The sequence below is a fragment of the Trichoplusia ni genome, chromosome 3 (assembly GCF_003590095.1).
Source record: "Trichoplusia ni isolate ovarian cell line Hi5 chromosome 3, tn1, whole genome shotgun sequence".
Lineage (NCBI taxonomy): Eukaryota > Metazoa > Arthropoda > Insecta > Lepidoptera > Noctuidae > Trichoplusia > Trichoplusia ni.
This window is the reverse complement of record NC_039480.1, coordinates 13006350-13022209: the sequence shown is the minus strand read 5'-3', so window position 1 is coordinate 13022209 and position 15860 is coordinate 13006350. Positions and strand designations below refer to the sequence as shown.

At 35.4% G+C, this 15860-nt stretch overlaps 1 protein-coding gene across 2 annotated transcripts in view; it reads right to left on the bottom strand.

Annotated features, from left to right (window-relative positions):
• Positions 1 to 554: 554 nt before the first annotated feature.
• The window catches only part of LOC113491992 (putative inorganic phosphate cotransporter), a 40746-nt gene continuing 25440 nt past the window's right edge, over positions 555 to 15860 (bottom strand). For both annotated transcript variants that reach the window (XM_026869241.1, XM_026869242.1), the window contains exons 2-8: positions 7739 to 7932; positions 7173 to 7412; positions 6745 to 6954; positions 6392 to 6556; positions 3153 to 3369; positions 2588 to 2826; positions 555 to 2080 (exon numbers count right to left, since the gene is read on the bottom strand). In XM_026869241.1, the coding sequence (XP_026725042.1) occupies positions 1892 to 2080; positions 2588 to 2826; positions 3153 to 3369; positions 6392 to 6556; positions 6745 to 6954; positions 7173 to 7412; positions 7739 to 7932 (1454 nt within the window). In that variant the 3' untranslated portion in view covers positions 555 to 1891. The remainder of the gene's footprint in view (positions 2081 to 2587; positions 2827 to 3152; positions 3370 to 6391; positions 6557 to 6744; positions 6955 to 7172; positions 7413 to 7738; positions 7933 to 15860) is intronic.

Sequence of the window (15860 nt, the reverse complement as noted above, 5' to 3'; positions counted from 1 at the left end):
TGTGAATGTTTACATTGACCCGACCGGGGATCGAACCCGGGACCTCAGAGCTAGCGACACCTTGAAACCGGTGCGTACGCCACTCGACCACGGAGGTCGTATATTGAATATGCATACTAGTTTAATCTTTTATATCAATATACAAGACGTAAGTCTCCAATACCTGCCGACTTTTAGTAGTTTCCAATTACTTTTGCCCATGTACCAAGCTCTTTAAGATCGTCTAGCAGTAGTAGTCGAGTTTCGAAGACTTTCGTTGACTTATGAAGCCCTTAAGTGGCAAAATAGAAACAGTAGTACAGAAATGTTCGCAAAATAGTTCTTAATGATTGTCATCGTTTTAAATATTTTCGGTGTTATGTTTTCAATCAGTCAGTGTATACAAACACTATGTCTATGTATTTCATATGTATTTGTAATGTAGTTATAAGTGTGTTGTAAACACTTAGACTGAGTCTAAAATATGTAGGTAGGAGTTCAATATTTTTTTATTATTTAATGCTATAAAGCATATTTCTTATTCCAATGTAATACCATATAAATAAATTAATATATACGTGTTTAAAAATGTTTTTATTTTAACAAAATACAAGAATATTGTACAAAATAACTTAGAAACTATATCTCAGATAGTTTAAACATGAAATGGAATTTCTATGAGGATTATTTCACATTAGAACTGTATTTAAACTGGACATAATATTTCTGCATTGTAAAAGGAACTTTACGATATTCAACATAAGACATTTTTTCAAATGTAAATGTTCACAGTCACATAAGCCCGTTTTACTCTTCCAATGTGAATTAAACCTTACCTATGTATGACATGGTTTATTAAACATATTTAAACTATATAAAGCCAGCTGTATACAGATCTCTTGAATGGCACGAAATGCACCTTAAAGCACATGCATCAATTATAGGTTCACACGAAACTTTGATATTACGTAGTAGGCTGATTTAATCTGGTACGTCTCGGAAAAGCTACGATATATCGTTATCACGCACCATTGCGAGTGGCTATATCTCGCGTAATCAACATTGTCTGTTTTTCCAAACGCACCAATTTATTGGTCGTATTGTGTTAGACGTAAGTAAATTGAAAATAAACTGCCAGTTTTCAATCCTTTAGTATTAAAATCATTACGTATACACAATATCTCAAAATTTTTCTTGAATATGTTTTTGTCATTTTGACGTACAAGATTTAGATTTGATTCGCAATCTAATGCGATCGTTTCTATTTCCAAAAAATAATTAGTTTCCTATTAAATTTACTAAGATTTCCCAAATTGTTCACAGCCTCTATTCATAATACGAAAATACGTGAACAAACATTTTTGTCAGTGCATTTGTCAAATAAATAGGCTTCTCACAAATATTTACAAATAAGCATTTAGTATTCATTAGACAATTAATACTTTGTATATGACTACTTAGATCTACCTTAAATAAAATTACAGTCATCAACAACACAAAAATAATACTTTAAATAAATATCAAATTACAACTAATTTCTTAATGTTCTGTCATTACAATTCTTCTAATTACAAATAATATCTAGATCGGGATTATTTATTATTACTATCACATAGCACTGGCTGTGGATTCAGTGAATCGCCCTTTATTATGAATTAAACAATTTAAAAACTCACGGTTTGTACTATACTTATTTTTACACCACCTTTTGACAAAAACTGTCTGAAACGCACGGTCCTTATATCAAGTACTTATTGTTCATTTTTATAAAATATTCCGCACTGCGTCTAATTAAATATTAATGTCTATTTACAATTTCTTCCGCATATTAACGACAGGAAAACGTCTGCACCATCAGCTGTTCAATTTTCCTCGTTTACGTTATTTGAACCAAATATTTGTAGGTTTTGGTTTACAATTTGACCTCGGCGTTGACGGAGTGGTTGGTGCCGGCTTCCGCTTCCCGCTGCTTCCTGGGGTCTTGCGTGGTGGTGTTCCACCACTGCTCGTCGCCTGACGCCCACGTTACGAACACTAAGTTCGTCAGGATGAACACTGCCAAGGCTATCCAGAACACCAGCCGCCATTGTACTAATGTGCTCTGAAAAAAGAGAAGAGGTGAGCTTTTTTACGTAAAAATACTATGACAAAATTACGTTTAAGTTTAAACAGGTCAATCTCAAGTTATTATTTTCTTGAATTTCATAGTCCAATTCACAATACGATGGTTACCTAACCATCGTATTGTGAATTGCACTAAAAAAAAATCTAATATAAGAAAGGTTCCTCAGATTTTTTTTTACTACTAAACTTGTATAAGTCCTCTTTTTTTGAAGTAGAAGAGAACTTGCTAAATAGGTAGCTACAACTATTTCATACTTATAAGGGAGCTATTGAATAGTCCTTCCAAAATATTAAGTTATACTAGTGTAGTCTTAATTGCCTCCTAACTAAGCTAAACCATGTCCAATTGTCCATGAACTAAAAACAAAGTGTCGTCCTAATTCGGAAGAATAGTGAATTATGTTCCATACAAAGTAACACCTACGTCAAAACTGATCTCATAGACCAAATCGTTTTTGGGAATTTCCCAATTCGTACTACTTACATCAGGTGTAAGAAGTCCAACTAAGTATGGTGCAATGATGCCTGTGATGGCCCCAATGCCGTTCACGATAGCCATGATCGTGCCAGCATAGTTCCCGCTCAAGTCCAAGGCGTTGACCTTCATTCCAGGGTAGAAGGCTCCCATGAGCCCCATGGAAGCAGTGAAGAGAATGACCACAGCGTCAGTGTTACAACCGGAGTACGAAGCCAAGATCATGCAGATACCGGGACCGATAGATGCTGAAATCAAAATCATGAGGTAAGTTGCATGTTTCCTCCCTGCAATTATCATCCATCCAATCGTTTTCATGATTCATGTGAACATCGAAAGTGAACGGTTTAAAGTCCTTGTTGTAACTAACGTTCAGGCAATGTCTAATTAGTTACCAAGGTAGTCATTATCACATTAAAGATCTTTATAAAACTATTCGCATTGCGCGTTTACTAGGCAATCGTAAGTTAAAGCAGTAATATTCAAATGCCAAGTTAATGCTTAACAATATTCGTAAAATTTTAAGCAAATAATGCTAAGCAACGAGTTATCCAATTAGCATCTACATTTGTACCTATGGTAGTGAAAGTCTTTCTTGCGTTGGTGACAGTTAGCCAGTTTCTCTTGACAATCTTGTCGCAAATCCAGCCGAAAGTGATGGAACTCAGCCACATGACTGCATAAGGGAGGGCGGCAAGCGTGCCCGTCCGGTGAATGTCAAACTTGAGGACTCCTGTCATGTACTTGGGGAGGTCGGTCACCATCGTGAAGTATCCGTAGTCGTGGCCGATCTGTTGGACAAGAAATTTCGTTTAAAGAATATAGTAGAGGCAAAAAAAATAATAATTCAGATATATGAGAATTTGGATTCCAGTAAAGTAATAGGTGTTTTCTTCCACATAGTTATTATGATTGCTTAAGAGTTGTTAACCAAAGTCGTAAGTGCAGGTCGCAAAGCGTTAAATGTTTATTTAATTATGGACCCGAGGAATGATCTTCTGTATAATTTTATTCATGATTCAAGATTGAGGTTTTACTACCGCTTTTATTAAGATGGTAGTGTTTTTGTCAGATCTGAAATCGTAATACAAAAAAAATGAGTCTGATTGTCAGCACTTACATAACATTTAAAGCTGTTACACCCTAAATGGCGAGTGCAGATACCATATGCAGCTCACAATAAACCTTTTATGATCCGAATTTCGTTTTGTTCATGTTTAACACACAATAAGCAATTATGCTAAGTTGATTGGCTTCGAGTCTGCCCAGTCATGTGTTTGCACCTTAATAGTTTTGACTTGGATGTAACAACATGGTACGTTCTGCTGATGTTGTACTAATCTGTTATACAACAGTTCCGTACACAATTTAAACAGTGTTTTTAGTTTCGTAATGGCCGAGCGGCTTAATGGCCCGATTAGCAGTCTCAATTTTGAACTAAGGTTGATTGTAGTCAGTGCCAATAGTTATGCCATAAAAAGGTTTTATGTACCTACATTCTTAATTATTGCACCATTGTCAAATGCAGAAGGAACCACGTGAGCAAGTTTTGATTCTGAATAATGGAATCCGAAATCCCGAACCACTAAGTCAGCACCCGTGATGGCTCTTACCTTAATATGCGAATAGGCATGAAGAGACCTTTGCCCAGCAATGGATGCCCCATTAAAATATAGGCTGGTATTATAGTTATTTGTGTAAATAGTTAACACTGATCTACACCAAAGTTCCGCGTCAGGTAATGTCAAATGGAAAATGATGATTGCCTAATACGAAATTACGGAAAACTTCTTAAACGTGTTCTTAGGATCAATATTACCTTCAGTTCGTAAAACAACTTTTAAACGTAAATCAAACAAACAAGTAACATGGACTTCAGATAAACACTTACACAACGAATTTGAGCCTAACACGTGCCTCAATCATCAATGAACTTAGCATACTCACTGCAGCTAATAATGTCAAACAATACAGTTCAACGTACATGAAAAGATTACTAACTACATTGTTTTCTGTCACATTCTTAAATAAAGCAATGGACTTTGAAGTCAGCGATTTATTAGTCACTTTAGATCCATTGAATATCGTAAAAATTTCAACAAAGGTGTTTATAACTATAGCGTAGCTGGAATTAAGGTTTTAGCTTCGCTATACTTAAACGATTATGACAAACAGTGTTATTGCAGTGTTAATTATCAACTTTTGTTGAACATAACATGGGCTGTTTTTTAAATTTTTCACCTGTTCAATGGACGTGTCCGTCATGACCGTCATTGTAGTATGTATTATGAAATTATCATCGATTGTGATTTCGTACTTGATTTAGAATTGGAATAGAAAGTCGTTTTGAATAGTATTTTATGTTTTGATTTCGATCGCAAAGTTTTTATTATGTTTAAACTAAGTGAGTAACTATATTTGCCTATTTGTGTTTCACTGCTTTGCACATTGATTTGAATAACAGAGTCTTCATAATTCGAAATAATATTATATTTTTATTTTATCTTACCCTGACGTACTATCTTAGTACACTGCAATCAATTAAGGAATAGTTCTTCATACACCTACATCGATCTTCAACTGAGATTTCCAAGTAATATGGAAATGAGAATGAATTAATTATTAAATGTAGAAAAAATATATCAAAGGCCTATGTTATATTTTAATTCTGTGGATAATTAATTATTATTGTCATCATTGTAGTAAACAAAACCTTGAATAAATATGCTTGCAAAATACATAATGACAAAATATTACGGAGATATTCTATATGGATAATATTAAAAAGATTAATGTCTTTAACCTTGGCGTATATTTAATTGCCTAAATAAAGAAACTAAGGCTAAGCAGAGCTTCGTAAAGGTCGATTGCTTTATCCTTTTATCATCAACCTATATTTGGCCATTGCGTGCAAGATTTACAAGAATAGTTAAATGAGCCTAATTAACTATCGTTGATCTTAGACTTATAAAAACATATCGACCTATTAATCGATCCTATCATGATTAAGGACTCCGATTGAGTCCAAAACTAGTCTGGCGATCCCTATAAATACGCGTTAGTAAACCGATATCGGATCGGACTCACCAAAAGTTACCTATATTATCTTTTTATTTCTATGTCAATTAACGAGCATTGACCGTTACCCACGTCTAAGCATGATCACGAATTTTGAATATTTTTACGTCACGCACTACTATTTGGTCCATTTTCCACACACGTAAAGTGGGTTACACAGGGCACCGCACTCGGCCCTTTACTCGGAAAGTGAACTGCATAGCTACGCATCACCATTTAAAATTATCATGGCAGGCACGCGTCGAAACTTATTATAATTCCATCGCTACACTACTTATCAGATTTAGAGGTCGCCCGCATTGAAAAATAGGAAAAATAAATTCCAGAGCAGCTGCAAACGAAAACCGATAAAACAGTTGAAAATTCCACTACAAGGACCTACGATTTGTGGCTGTATTTGTATAAATTTGTATTTTTGAAGGCAAATAATCTTTTGGTTTTAATGTCAGTCAACAATAACATCTTAGGTTAGAATCAAAACAAAAATTATTTCAAAACATCTTAGTGAAGAGACCCGATTATAAGACAGATTTATTAATTACTGATTTTTTATCTGAGAAGAAGATTTTTTTAGCTGGACTCTGATTAATAACTAAGATACCTTGATTTCGATGACATAAAACATAGAACCACGCTTGAACCAGCAGTTACTCATGCTCAGCAGTTAAAATGCCTATCACGTCACCCATACGATAATTGTAATAAGTTCATCTAACATCAAGAGTATTCACATACCTGAGCGCATACAAGAGCCCAAAGAGGAACAGACATAAAGATCGCCTTCCATGGGATGGCTGAGGGTAGACTGCTTCTGTGGCTGCCGAGAGCTTCCTCCAGATACTTCTTCTCCTTGTCCGATATAAACGGATGGGATTCGGGGTCATTGTAGCACAGCAACGCCTAAAATAATAACAAAATATTGGATTTTATTATACTGCATTTCGAAGGCAGATGCAAGAAAATTTAAAAACTGGGACTTGTCTTTTAAGTTTGATTTCCTTCAGCGCAATTAACCATTCAAACTTTATTTTCCGTGAATTTTACTTTATAAAGTTCGTCTGTTTCTCAAAATAACATTTATCACTTACCCAAAGAATGAACCAAAGTATTCCAATGGCGCCAAACAGGTAAAACACTGACTGCCATTCACCAGTCTCTTTAATGACCAGTCCAGACAGGTAGGTTCCTGCGATGTTGCCGATCTGTGCACCTCCGAAAACCAGGGATCCCATTCTACCCCTCTCGGAAACTGGGGCCCATCGAGCCAACATGGCGTTCAAAGCGGGGAATGTAAAGCCCTGAAAAGATTATTGTAATTAATGATGGATAACTTAATATTCATGCTGTATAGAGACCTATTGAAGCAAAATCAATTTATATCAAGCAATCTTCAAGATTTCATCAATCTGTTGTAGTAGAAAATAATAGGACCTCTTTTCGTCCACTTTTCTCTGTATATGGGTTTAGAGGATTCAATGGTCAAAAGTCATACAAAAAGTTCTGACTGATTACTTACTTCTCCCAGTCCTTCCAACACTCTCAGTATAATGAGTCCAGTAGCGCCCCCTGCGCTGACAGTCCAGGGCGTCAGCAGCGTAAACACTGCCGTACTTAACACACCGAAGCCGAGAGAGTACTTTCCTCCGAATCTCTCGGCAAGCATCCCTCCGGGCAAGTGAGTTACTATGTACCCGTAGTAGAACGCACTTAGTATCATGCCTTGAGTTGCTTCATCCCAGTCGAAGGCGGTGAGCTCCTGAAAACAAAGACTGCAATCAGCATTTTCTTTTAAATTCTTAGCTATGAATACTACCGATTAAACGATTTCCCATTAAAGGAAATCGTTTAATTTTGGGATCGCACAAATTATAAGTCGTCAAAATCCGATTTCTTTAGTTTCTTCCCGATGCCTAATTTCGATGCAGGTTACAGAACTTTGTTTGTCCAAAGTCATTCGGTACGTCGTGTACCTACTTACATAATCTTTCTAATGCCATCAACATTCATCATAAGATTATGTTTCTCACGCAAACACTGTCAATTTCTTCGTTAGTGCTAATAACGAGCAAGAGTATGACTTACAGTAGGATCAGAGCCCTCCGCACTGATGTCAACACCATCCCCAGCAGGACAGGAACCGTCGTTACCGGCAGAATGCGGATTCTTCCTCACCATCTGAGTAATGGCTATGTTCAGGCACACCCTCATCGTGTACGCGTTGGCCACTGCCAGAAAACCCATTATTGCCATCACCCATCGTTGCGGTATCACGAATACTGCGAACAAAAAAAAATAGGTTACCTTAGTTGTTGCCACATTATACCTGTTTGTGGGACAATGATTATTATGTTAGCATTTCTTTTTCAATTGGGGTATTTTGAAACGTTCAATGCAGTTACACTAAGCGCAGTCTTTGACTTCTTCTCCGTACTATATGCATTGAGTTTTTAACGCCCTTTTAATATGCATAAAAACAATAATACATTTTAAACTGCAGAACAATAATATTGTTTTTAAAACATTAAATTGTTAAAAGAGTCTTATTAAACGAGACATTCTGAGCTTCGTATAACTGTGTGCAACAGTAAATTTGTGGGTACCGTTAGATCGTAACTAAATACAATAGTTTTATTTTAGAATTACTTAGCTGTAACGATTACAGCAACAATCGATGCTTAGATGTTACTGCTGTTTTAAATGTTGCAGTCATCGGCTTTTGAAATGACATTAATTGCCGTTATGAGAGAGATGCCAAGTTACTTTATTTACTAAAATAATGGAGCTAAACTGGTATGAAGTATGTGAAGAATCTCAAAAATTGATCATTTAAAGATACTTATTAATTGGCAATACAAGCAAACACAAATGTCTTAATTCCCATTGAGTGAGTACCTATTGAAATAAGTATAATACTAAAAAATACAAAGCATTTTAAAGAAAAAATATAAAAGGCATGAAAAACATGACTCAAAATTAGCGCAGTCTTTATGACTGCAAAAGAACTAACATAAATAATGTTTATTGTGTTTTAATGAAATAATTGCAGTGTAAATGTTCAAGTAAATTGCATTATGTTTAATGTATTAACATCCATATCTAACAATTATCTTGTTGCACAGACGAGGTATTAAATGCCTTAGTAAACTTCCTGACCCTGACTTTGTTGTACAATCTTAGAGAATGCACTGAAGATTGCGTAAACATTCGGGCAAGAATTAGTGAGACAGCGATATGCGGTGAAATATTCCGTCTCGCTTCCCCGAAACCATTCTGAAAAAGTGGTAAATTAACACTGAAAAAGCAGCGTCTTTATGAAGTTGTTGCAAATTATTTTGAGTCTTATCTACTTAAGTAAAAGTTCACTGCCATTTGGAGGCAAAGGAGGATCATCGAGGCGCCGCCGCCCGACGATAACGATGCATGAGCCTTGTAAATCCGCTTTCAGACACTTCTTCTCACGATGCTCTTCAGTGGAAATTGACCCTAAGAGTTAGTTAACGGATCCTCGTTAGTCATACATCCCTCTTATTGTAACGTAGCTGTTAATAAATAGAAAGTCATTTTAGAGTTCTTTAACGATGGACACAATATGTTTATACTACAGACTAGACGTTGCAATAATTTAGTACAATAAAATTGATTTCAAAACATCGTCCACCTTTCTCAACATACGCGATAAAGGTAGAATTAAGATGACGGTTATAAAGACGATGGTTCATTCGCGTTCAGCTACAAAAATTATACTGGACTGCTTCACAAAAATTCGTCCTTTGGTAAAAAATAATATACTTATTCAGACACAAAAAAAAACAGATTTGTAAAAAAGTTAATGATTATTCGGAATCTCAGATAAATTCATGACTCGCAATTTAGCTGTTATTATTTTTTGACTACTTGATCTGATCACTTGGTTATGCAAATCATAATAGGTCTTACATACTTGTAATAAGTGCTATTTGCAACCTCCATTAGTCATCTACCTAGACGAATAGTCTAGTTTTGTAATTAGGATGTAGATATTTATTTATTTTTAATCAGCATGAAATATTCTTCTCAATTCGTCGTACATTGCGTACGCGTCTTATGCAACCGTATTTTACTGAAACTTTCTAACAATTCGCTCTTGTTTTTATTTGATAATTGTATTACATTCGAAATTATTTCTTCGAATCTGTGATCAGTAATTTAATGTTTTAGAATATCATTTTTTCGTTCTAGGGTTCGGTCCCTAAAGGGTAAAACATCAGGAACCCTTTTACTGAGGCACCGCTATCTGTCCGTCCATCACTGACAGTTATACAGTTGACATTTTCACTGAAGATGCGTTTTTGCTACCGCTTAAAAAAGATTAACACGGCCAGAAATTTAATGGTTGGCCAAATAAATATGTTATTTTTAAGCCTATTTGTACGGAACACTGTGTTTTTTTTCTATTTACCGTTTCTAATTATCTACTCAATTACACATAATAATGACTAGAGAATTAGGTAAACGATCGATGCAAAATTAGAAGTTTCCATTCCATTACATTTGAATGGCATTGTAAATATTATTACCCTTATCAAACCTAAATTCCACAAATTATGTGGGGTTTTACAACGCCTAGGTAATTAATGTAGGTAATAATGAAGGGCATTTATATTTACGTACGTAGTCAGCTTCGGTCTATTTCTTAGCCGAGGGATTTCTTCGAACATTATTATCGTTAATGCTCAAATGTACGAAAATGAGTGCCTTAAGCGAGTCACTATGCAAAGAAAATATTGAAATCCGTGGTCAGTGGGTTGGGTAGCTTAGTTTAGCGAGCGAATCTAAGAAACTGGCGCGAGAGAATGTGAGATTAAAATTTTTCATTGAATCATTTTTATTTAATTTTCTTATATGAAAATGACAGTTCATTCGATAAGATATTTGAATTTGATCTGTCATTTTTATACATTCAAATATTTTTTATTAATGTTAAATTTTTAGAAATGTTTCTTAGCTAAGGACTGTCTCTCTTACTAAATGACATGACTTCATTCCCCTCTACAGAGAGTTTTCTTATCTTAACTTCCGCAATGAGTGATCAACATTATTCCAGAGTGCATTAACTAGCCGCTTCCTATTGATTAGGTGATTGCACGCTCATACATAACCAGTCAAAAAATAAACAACGGCCTTAATCTTGGCAGTGTTTCCACATCGATTAAAAGTAAACTCTAAGGGTAATGGAACAAGGTTCACTTCTGTAAAATCAATGAAACCATTTATCGTGATGATTGCGGAGCCAGTTGGCTTCTATTATTGTTTTCCATCCAGGATGCAAATTGATTTTTACTATTGTATTCTATACACATGTTAGCCTACATTTTCTAAACAATAAATTTTCAATGTCGTGGTTTCCATGGACCGCAATCTCATCAGAGAAATGAACTAAACTGATTGAATACTTGACGTCATCTTCACACAATGATCTCGTATTGATTAACAAACCCCACCCCGGACCTGGGTTTATCGACCGTTTGTTATTTATTACACGTACCTCGTTCCGGATGTACTTAACATGGCAATCAAATAATTACGAAAGTGTTTAAAGATCATTTAGTTTTAAGCACCTCTTTTTGTTCTCATTATTTTAAGACTGAATATTACGATTCTTTTGGCCAAATACGCTTAAGTTCAAATCATCATTAAGTCGTATTTAACTGTTGTTCGATGTTGTGGTGTAAAAGCGCGCAGATTTAATACCATTTTAGAGAATGAAACCGCAATTAAGTTGGGGGTTTCCCACTTCATATAAGTGCCTTATGTAAAACATGTGTTTGCCAAATAATGCACATACCTATTTTCCTGTCTCAAACTTGTTCACATTTCTAAGAAACAGTTTACAATTGCAAAATACGGTTAATCTGTAGAATTTTAATCGATTACGTGGTTTCAACGATTTTACTCGTTCAGCATACTTGTTAACTGCGTCCGCTTTTTATGATAGTTTCTAAGAGTATTCATTGCATTTGATAAAAAGAAGCCTTCAAGTCCCTAATTAAATGTGATCTAGATTCATTAAAACTAACTGAACTTCCGTAGCCAAAGCATACCGAACAATTTTAGTCTCCAAGCAACTAACACTATACATGCGTCGTAACATACAATATTTCTAAGATGTTGTAGACTTGCATTGCGTCGTTTACAAAATTCTGTACCGTAAAATGCAATTTTGATACGCTAACAATATCTTTTAACAATGATCACCTTCACGGAACTTCCGGAATTTTAAGTCTAAAAATACCGTAAATATTTCGTTCAGAGGAAACGGAAAGAATTTGATATACGTGCCGTGTTTACTTCTATACGGAAAAATGCAAATAAAATGTAAGCTGAGAGTGAAAAGTTTAATGATCCATTTGCAGTTACACGGAAACTTTATGAAGAAAATCATATCTCCAAACAAGCATTAAAGAAACTTAATCCTTCTGAAAAATTCTGGACAAAAAAACATCAAACACAGGAAACATCATCTCCAAACCAAAGAACACTTCATTCTTTTGAGATGTCACAAATGAATGCACTGATTACCTTTTATAAACACGGACAATGGGCTAGACATCAAATGAAGTATAAATTGTTGATAATAACTCGGCTGTACTGTGTCATCGTAGTATTGTTACTCAGCGGCTCGTGACGGAAGCTGGGAGGAAGGCTTGCGAGCGACCCGATGTAAACAGACTCGAACTAGATCATCAAACTGTACGAGTAGCTACCGAAAATTCTGTATTGGAGTTTCCAGTTCCATTCTACCAATTTGTGCAGTTGTGAACGATAACATTAGTCGAGAGCATAGTTTAATGGATAGCGGTGCCTGACTTAGGCTGTAACTATGCACATCTAGAGGGCTACTTGATAAACTAGCGCTTTAGCGTTTGATGAAAATATGACATTACGGAAAAAAAAATCGCATTCGAAGATGGCAGTCATTCGCATTCGTCGCAATTCGAATCATCCACATAATACATTTTAATAAATATCCAAGATATTTCCGCTTTGTCTAATCAACGACCAAGTGGAAGTAATTATCCATTTGCTTTAACCAAGTGCTTCTATTGACACACTAATTGTTAATGTCTAAGAGCTACTAAACTAGGCGTTAAACCATACCTGACTAGAATGAACCGCCGCGTAATCCTGACATGCACTTTCCACTAGAATGCAAATTAGATAGCATTGTGTTCTCAGAAACGATATAATGTCATCTGCTACGGAATTAATATTCAGTTAGGAATGAATACTGAATACTTCTGCTATTACATTTTTCTCGCAATGAACTAATGCGATGTTTAGAAAATCTTTATTTGTTTAGACTTGAACTGATGTATTGTTATGAGCGTGGGATGGATGTTGTGACAACAACTGCATTTGATGGAAGATCCGCTTCACAATACGTGGATGTCTGACCAGTTACGACAATAGGTCATGTGTTATGTCGGATATGTCCTATAGGCCCTATTGTAGGTACACACAAAGGTCCACTCATCAATGTCATCCACCTCATGATGATACAGGTTGTAGAATAAAAAAAGAAGTTGCTGATATCGAAACAAAGGAACATTTCATGGTTGAACCTAAAACGTCTCACGCACGAACGAAAACGGTTTTATTATTTCCGTTCCTTGACCGCTCATAGAATACAGATCAAAGGCGGCCGTTAAAATTCCCGTTGACAGTCAACACCGAATTGCAGTGACGTATGCAGTGTCCAGTGGAGTGCATCATTAAAATCAATCCGTTATGGAGCTGAAACATGCGTTCTCGTCGAGTCGGTTGCCTGATCTGGCATTGGTATCGAGAAACTCGTTAGAAGTGGTAGTTTTTACAACGATCTGCGAAAAAGTTTCTATTGAAGTGGACGGACGAGACATTCCGGCGCGCGTCGTACGATACGACTGGCCAATGATTAAGCCGGTTACTTTGAAAACAGAATGCCAGGAACTTTTGAATTGCTTTTTTTAAATGTTTTATTATCTGTAGTAAATTACCTCAAGAAATTATTTTCGCACTTTTGCCATTTGAATATCTCGTCGTGTAGTGGAGTTGTTAGACTCTCTGGCTGCTCTACAGTAGATTGACTGCAGTACATTTTGCTTTTCGAAAGCTTTCGATTATGATGTCGTTTGATGGAAAAAAATATATTTTTAGAAGAAGTAAAGCTTTTTATATCATCTTGAGAAAATCATATTCTTGAGAAAAGTTGATGAATTATTAAAAAAATGAATGCTTCAATGAAATTATTGATTAGTTCCATATTAAAAACAAGCTTATTTATTTAAGCTCTAAACAGGCTGAACAATTCAACAAGCAATGTAAACTCGCAACTGTCTATACAACCAAGAGTCATAAAGACCAACGCAAACAAATGCAATCGGAAAATCTTGCCAAACAACAGGTGACGAAACCATAAACTGCACTATCTACTATTGGAGTAACTACAATTAAAAGTAGCGCAACAACCATCCGGAATTGATCCCTCGCAGATCATCTGTCGCGTGTTGTGAATAACAACCTTTTATTATCACTAGCTAACACTTTCACTGGCTGTTGTACTGTAGTAAAACAAAGCAGTATAGCAACAGTTGGATTTTCATTCGTGAGCAGAAATCTAGCAGGAAGCAAGGGTCTGCCTAATTGGTATTTATCGGCAAGAGAGTCGTCAAGCAAGTCGAGTCCCTTTCACCTTGACGTTGTAAATCAAACGACATCGTAGGTTCTTGCCGAGTGGGCGGCATAATAGATTTTCCAAAAGCTGTCTTGATTGTAGAAATCGAAGATTAATTCGTTTTCGAAGACATAAAGTACTACATGATAGGTAATTTGTTCGTCAGTATCTATCTACGAGTACCTTGGTGCAATCGTTGCAAGAGCTGTGACAAACGTAATCGGTTGAGTATTTTCGTTTGTAGCTTTCGCTTGCTAAGGACAAGAGATAAAGATAAGAAAGTGAAGTATTACGACTGCGTAAATTAAAATAATTGTAACTGGATACTTGTTTTTTATCATTTTTATGACACACATGTAATTCAGCTCAAGGACCAACAATCGATTCAAGTATTCATAAAACAATTGAAACAGAAAGTACAAAGTCAGTATGTAAGCATAATTGGTAAGGGAATTTACAATTTATGTCGTTATAAAAATATTCTCAAACTTATATGATCCCTAGGTACATAACTGTCAGTAACGTCGCGTATAAATACGGTCCCAATAAACTTACACATAATTTAGGTCAAAAATAATGTTCTACAAAATTTAACAATTTTACGGCCAGCGAATTTTACTGATTTATTGATTTTGTAGTAACAAATTGGATTTGTACTATATGGAAACAAAACACAATCAGAGTTCGAATTTACAGTTCCATTGAAGCAAATAAAATTGCCAACTAAATGTAATTATTGGTTGTTAATGTTCTCGCTTTTGTAGCATTTATGTTCAGTTTATTAAGGTGTTAAAAGTTTTGCAAACATAATGCAATGTCTCGTGTGATATGAAGTAATTTTATTGGTGCTGTTAACGGTTTTTACAAGAACGCAATAATATCGACATGTAATTGAATTGATGGTGTAATAATTTCGGTACAGAGTCTTACTGAATAATCCAAATCACTGAAATGGTAAAATAAATACGAAGCACAAATAAAAGAGTCCTCTTCAAAAGCTTCGTGTATCTAATAGAGAGAGTTCTTCCCAAACCAGAATTTAGAATCCGATTGTTCTATAGGCTCCAGCGACTTGAGTTATCTAAAACCCAGTAAGTTTTCCACGAGGCCAGTTGATCTACTTTATTGATACTGATAAACTCGAGAAAAGACAATTTCTATTCAAAATTCTTTCGAATAGAAAATAAACTTCTAAATTAATCTAAAATACCACCCACAAATGCAGTAATCGATTACGCAAATGTGATTATGCAATTTCTTTCACACGACATTTTTTACATTACAGCCATGTGAAAGAAGTCGTCATAACTTAATGACTTTTTTCTACAATAAAAAAACAACAAACTGAGGGGTAGACGAAGTCGAAAGTATCAATTTTGGAGCAAGATTTTTTGTTTCTGTAGTTTGACAGGCTACCCAGTCGCCGCGAACTTATCATGCAGTGACTACTGTTGGTTCCGAAACTAGTCGGGCGATCTCCAAAAAAGCCAGTGAAGAAAAATCAGTGGCAAA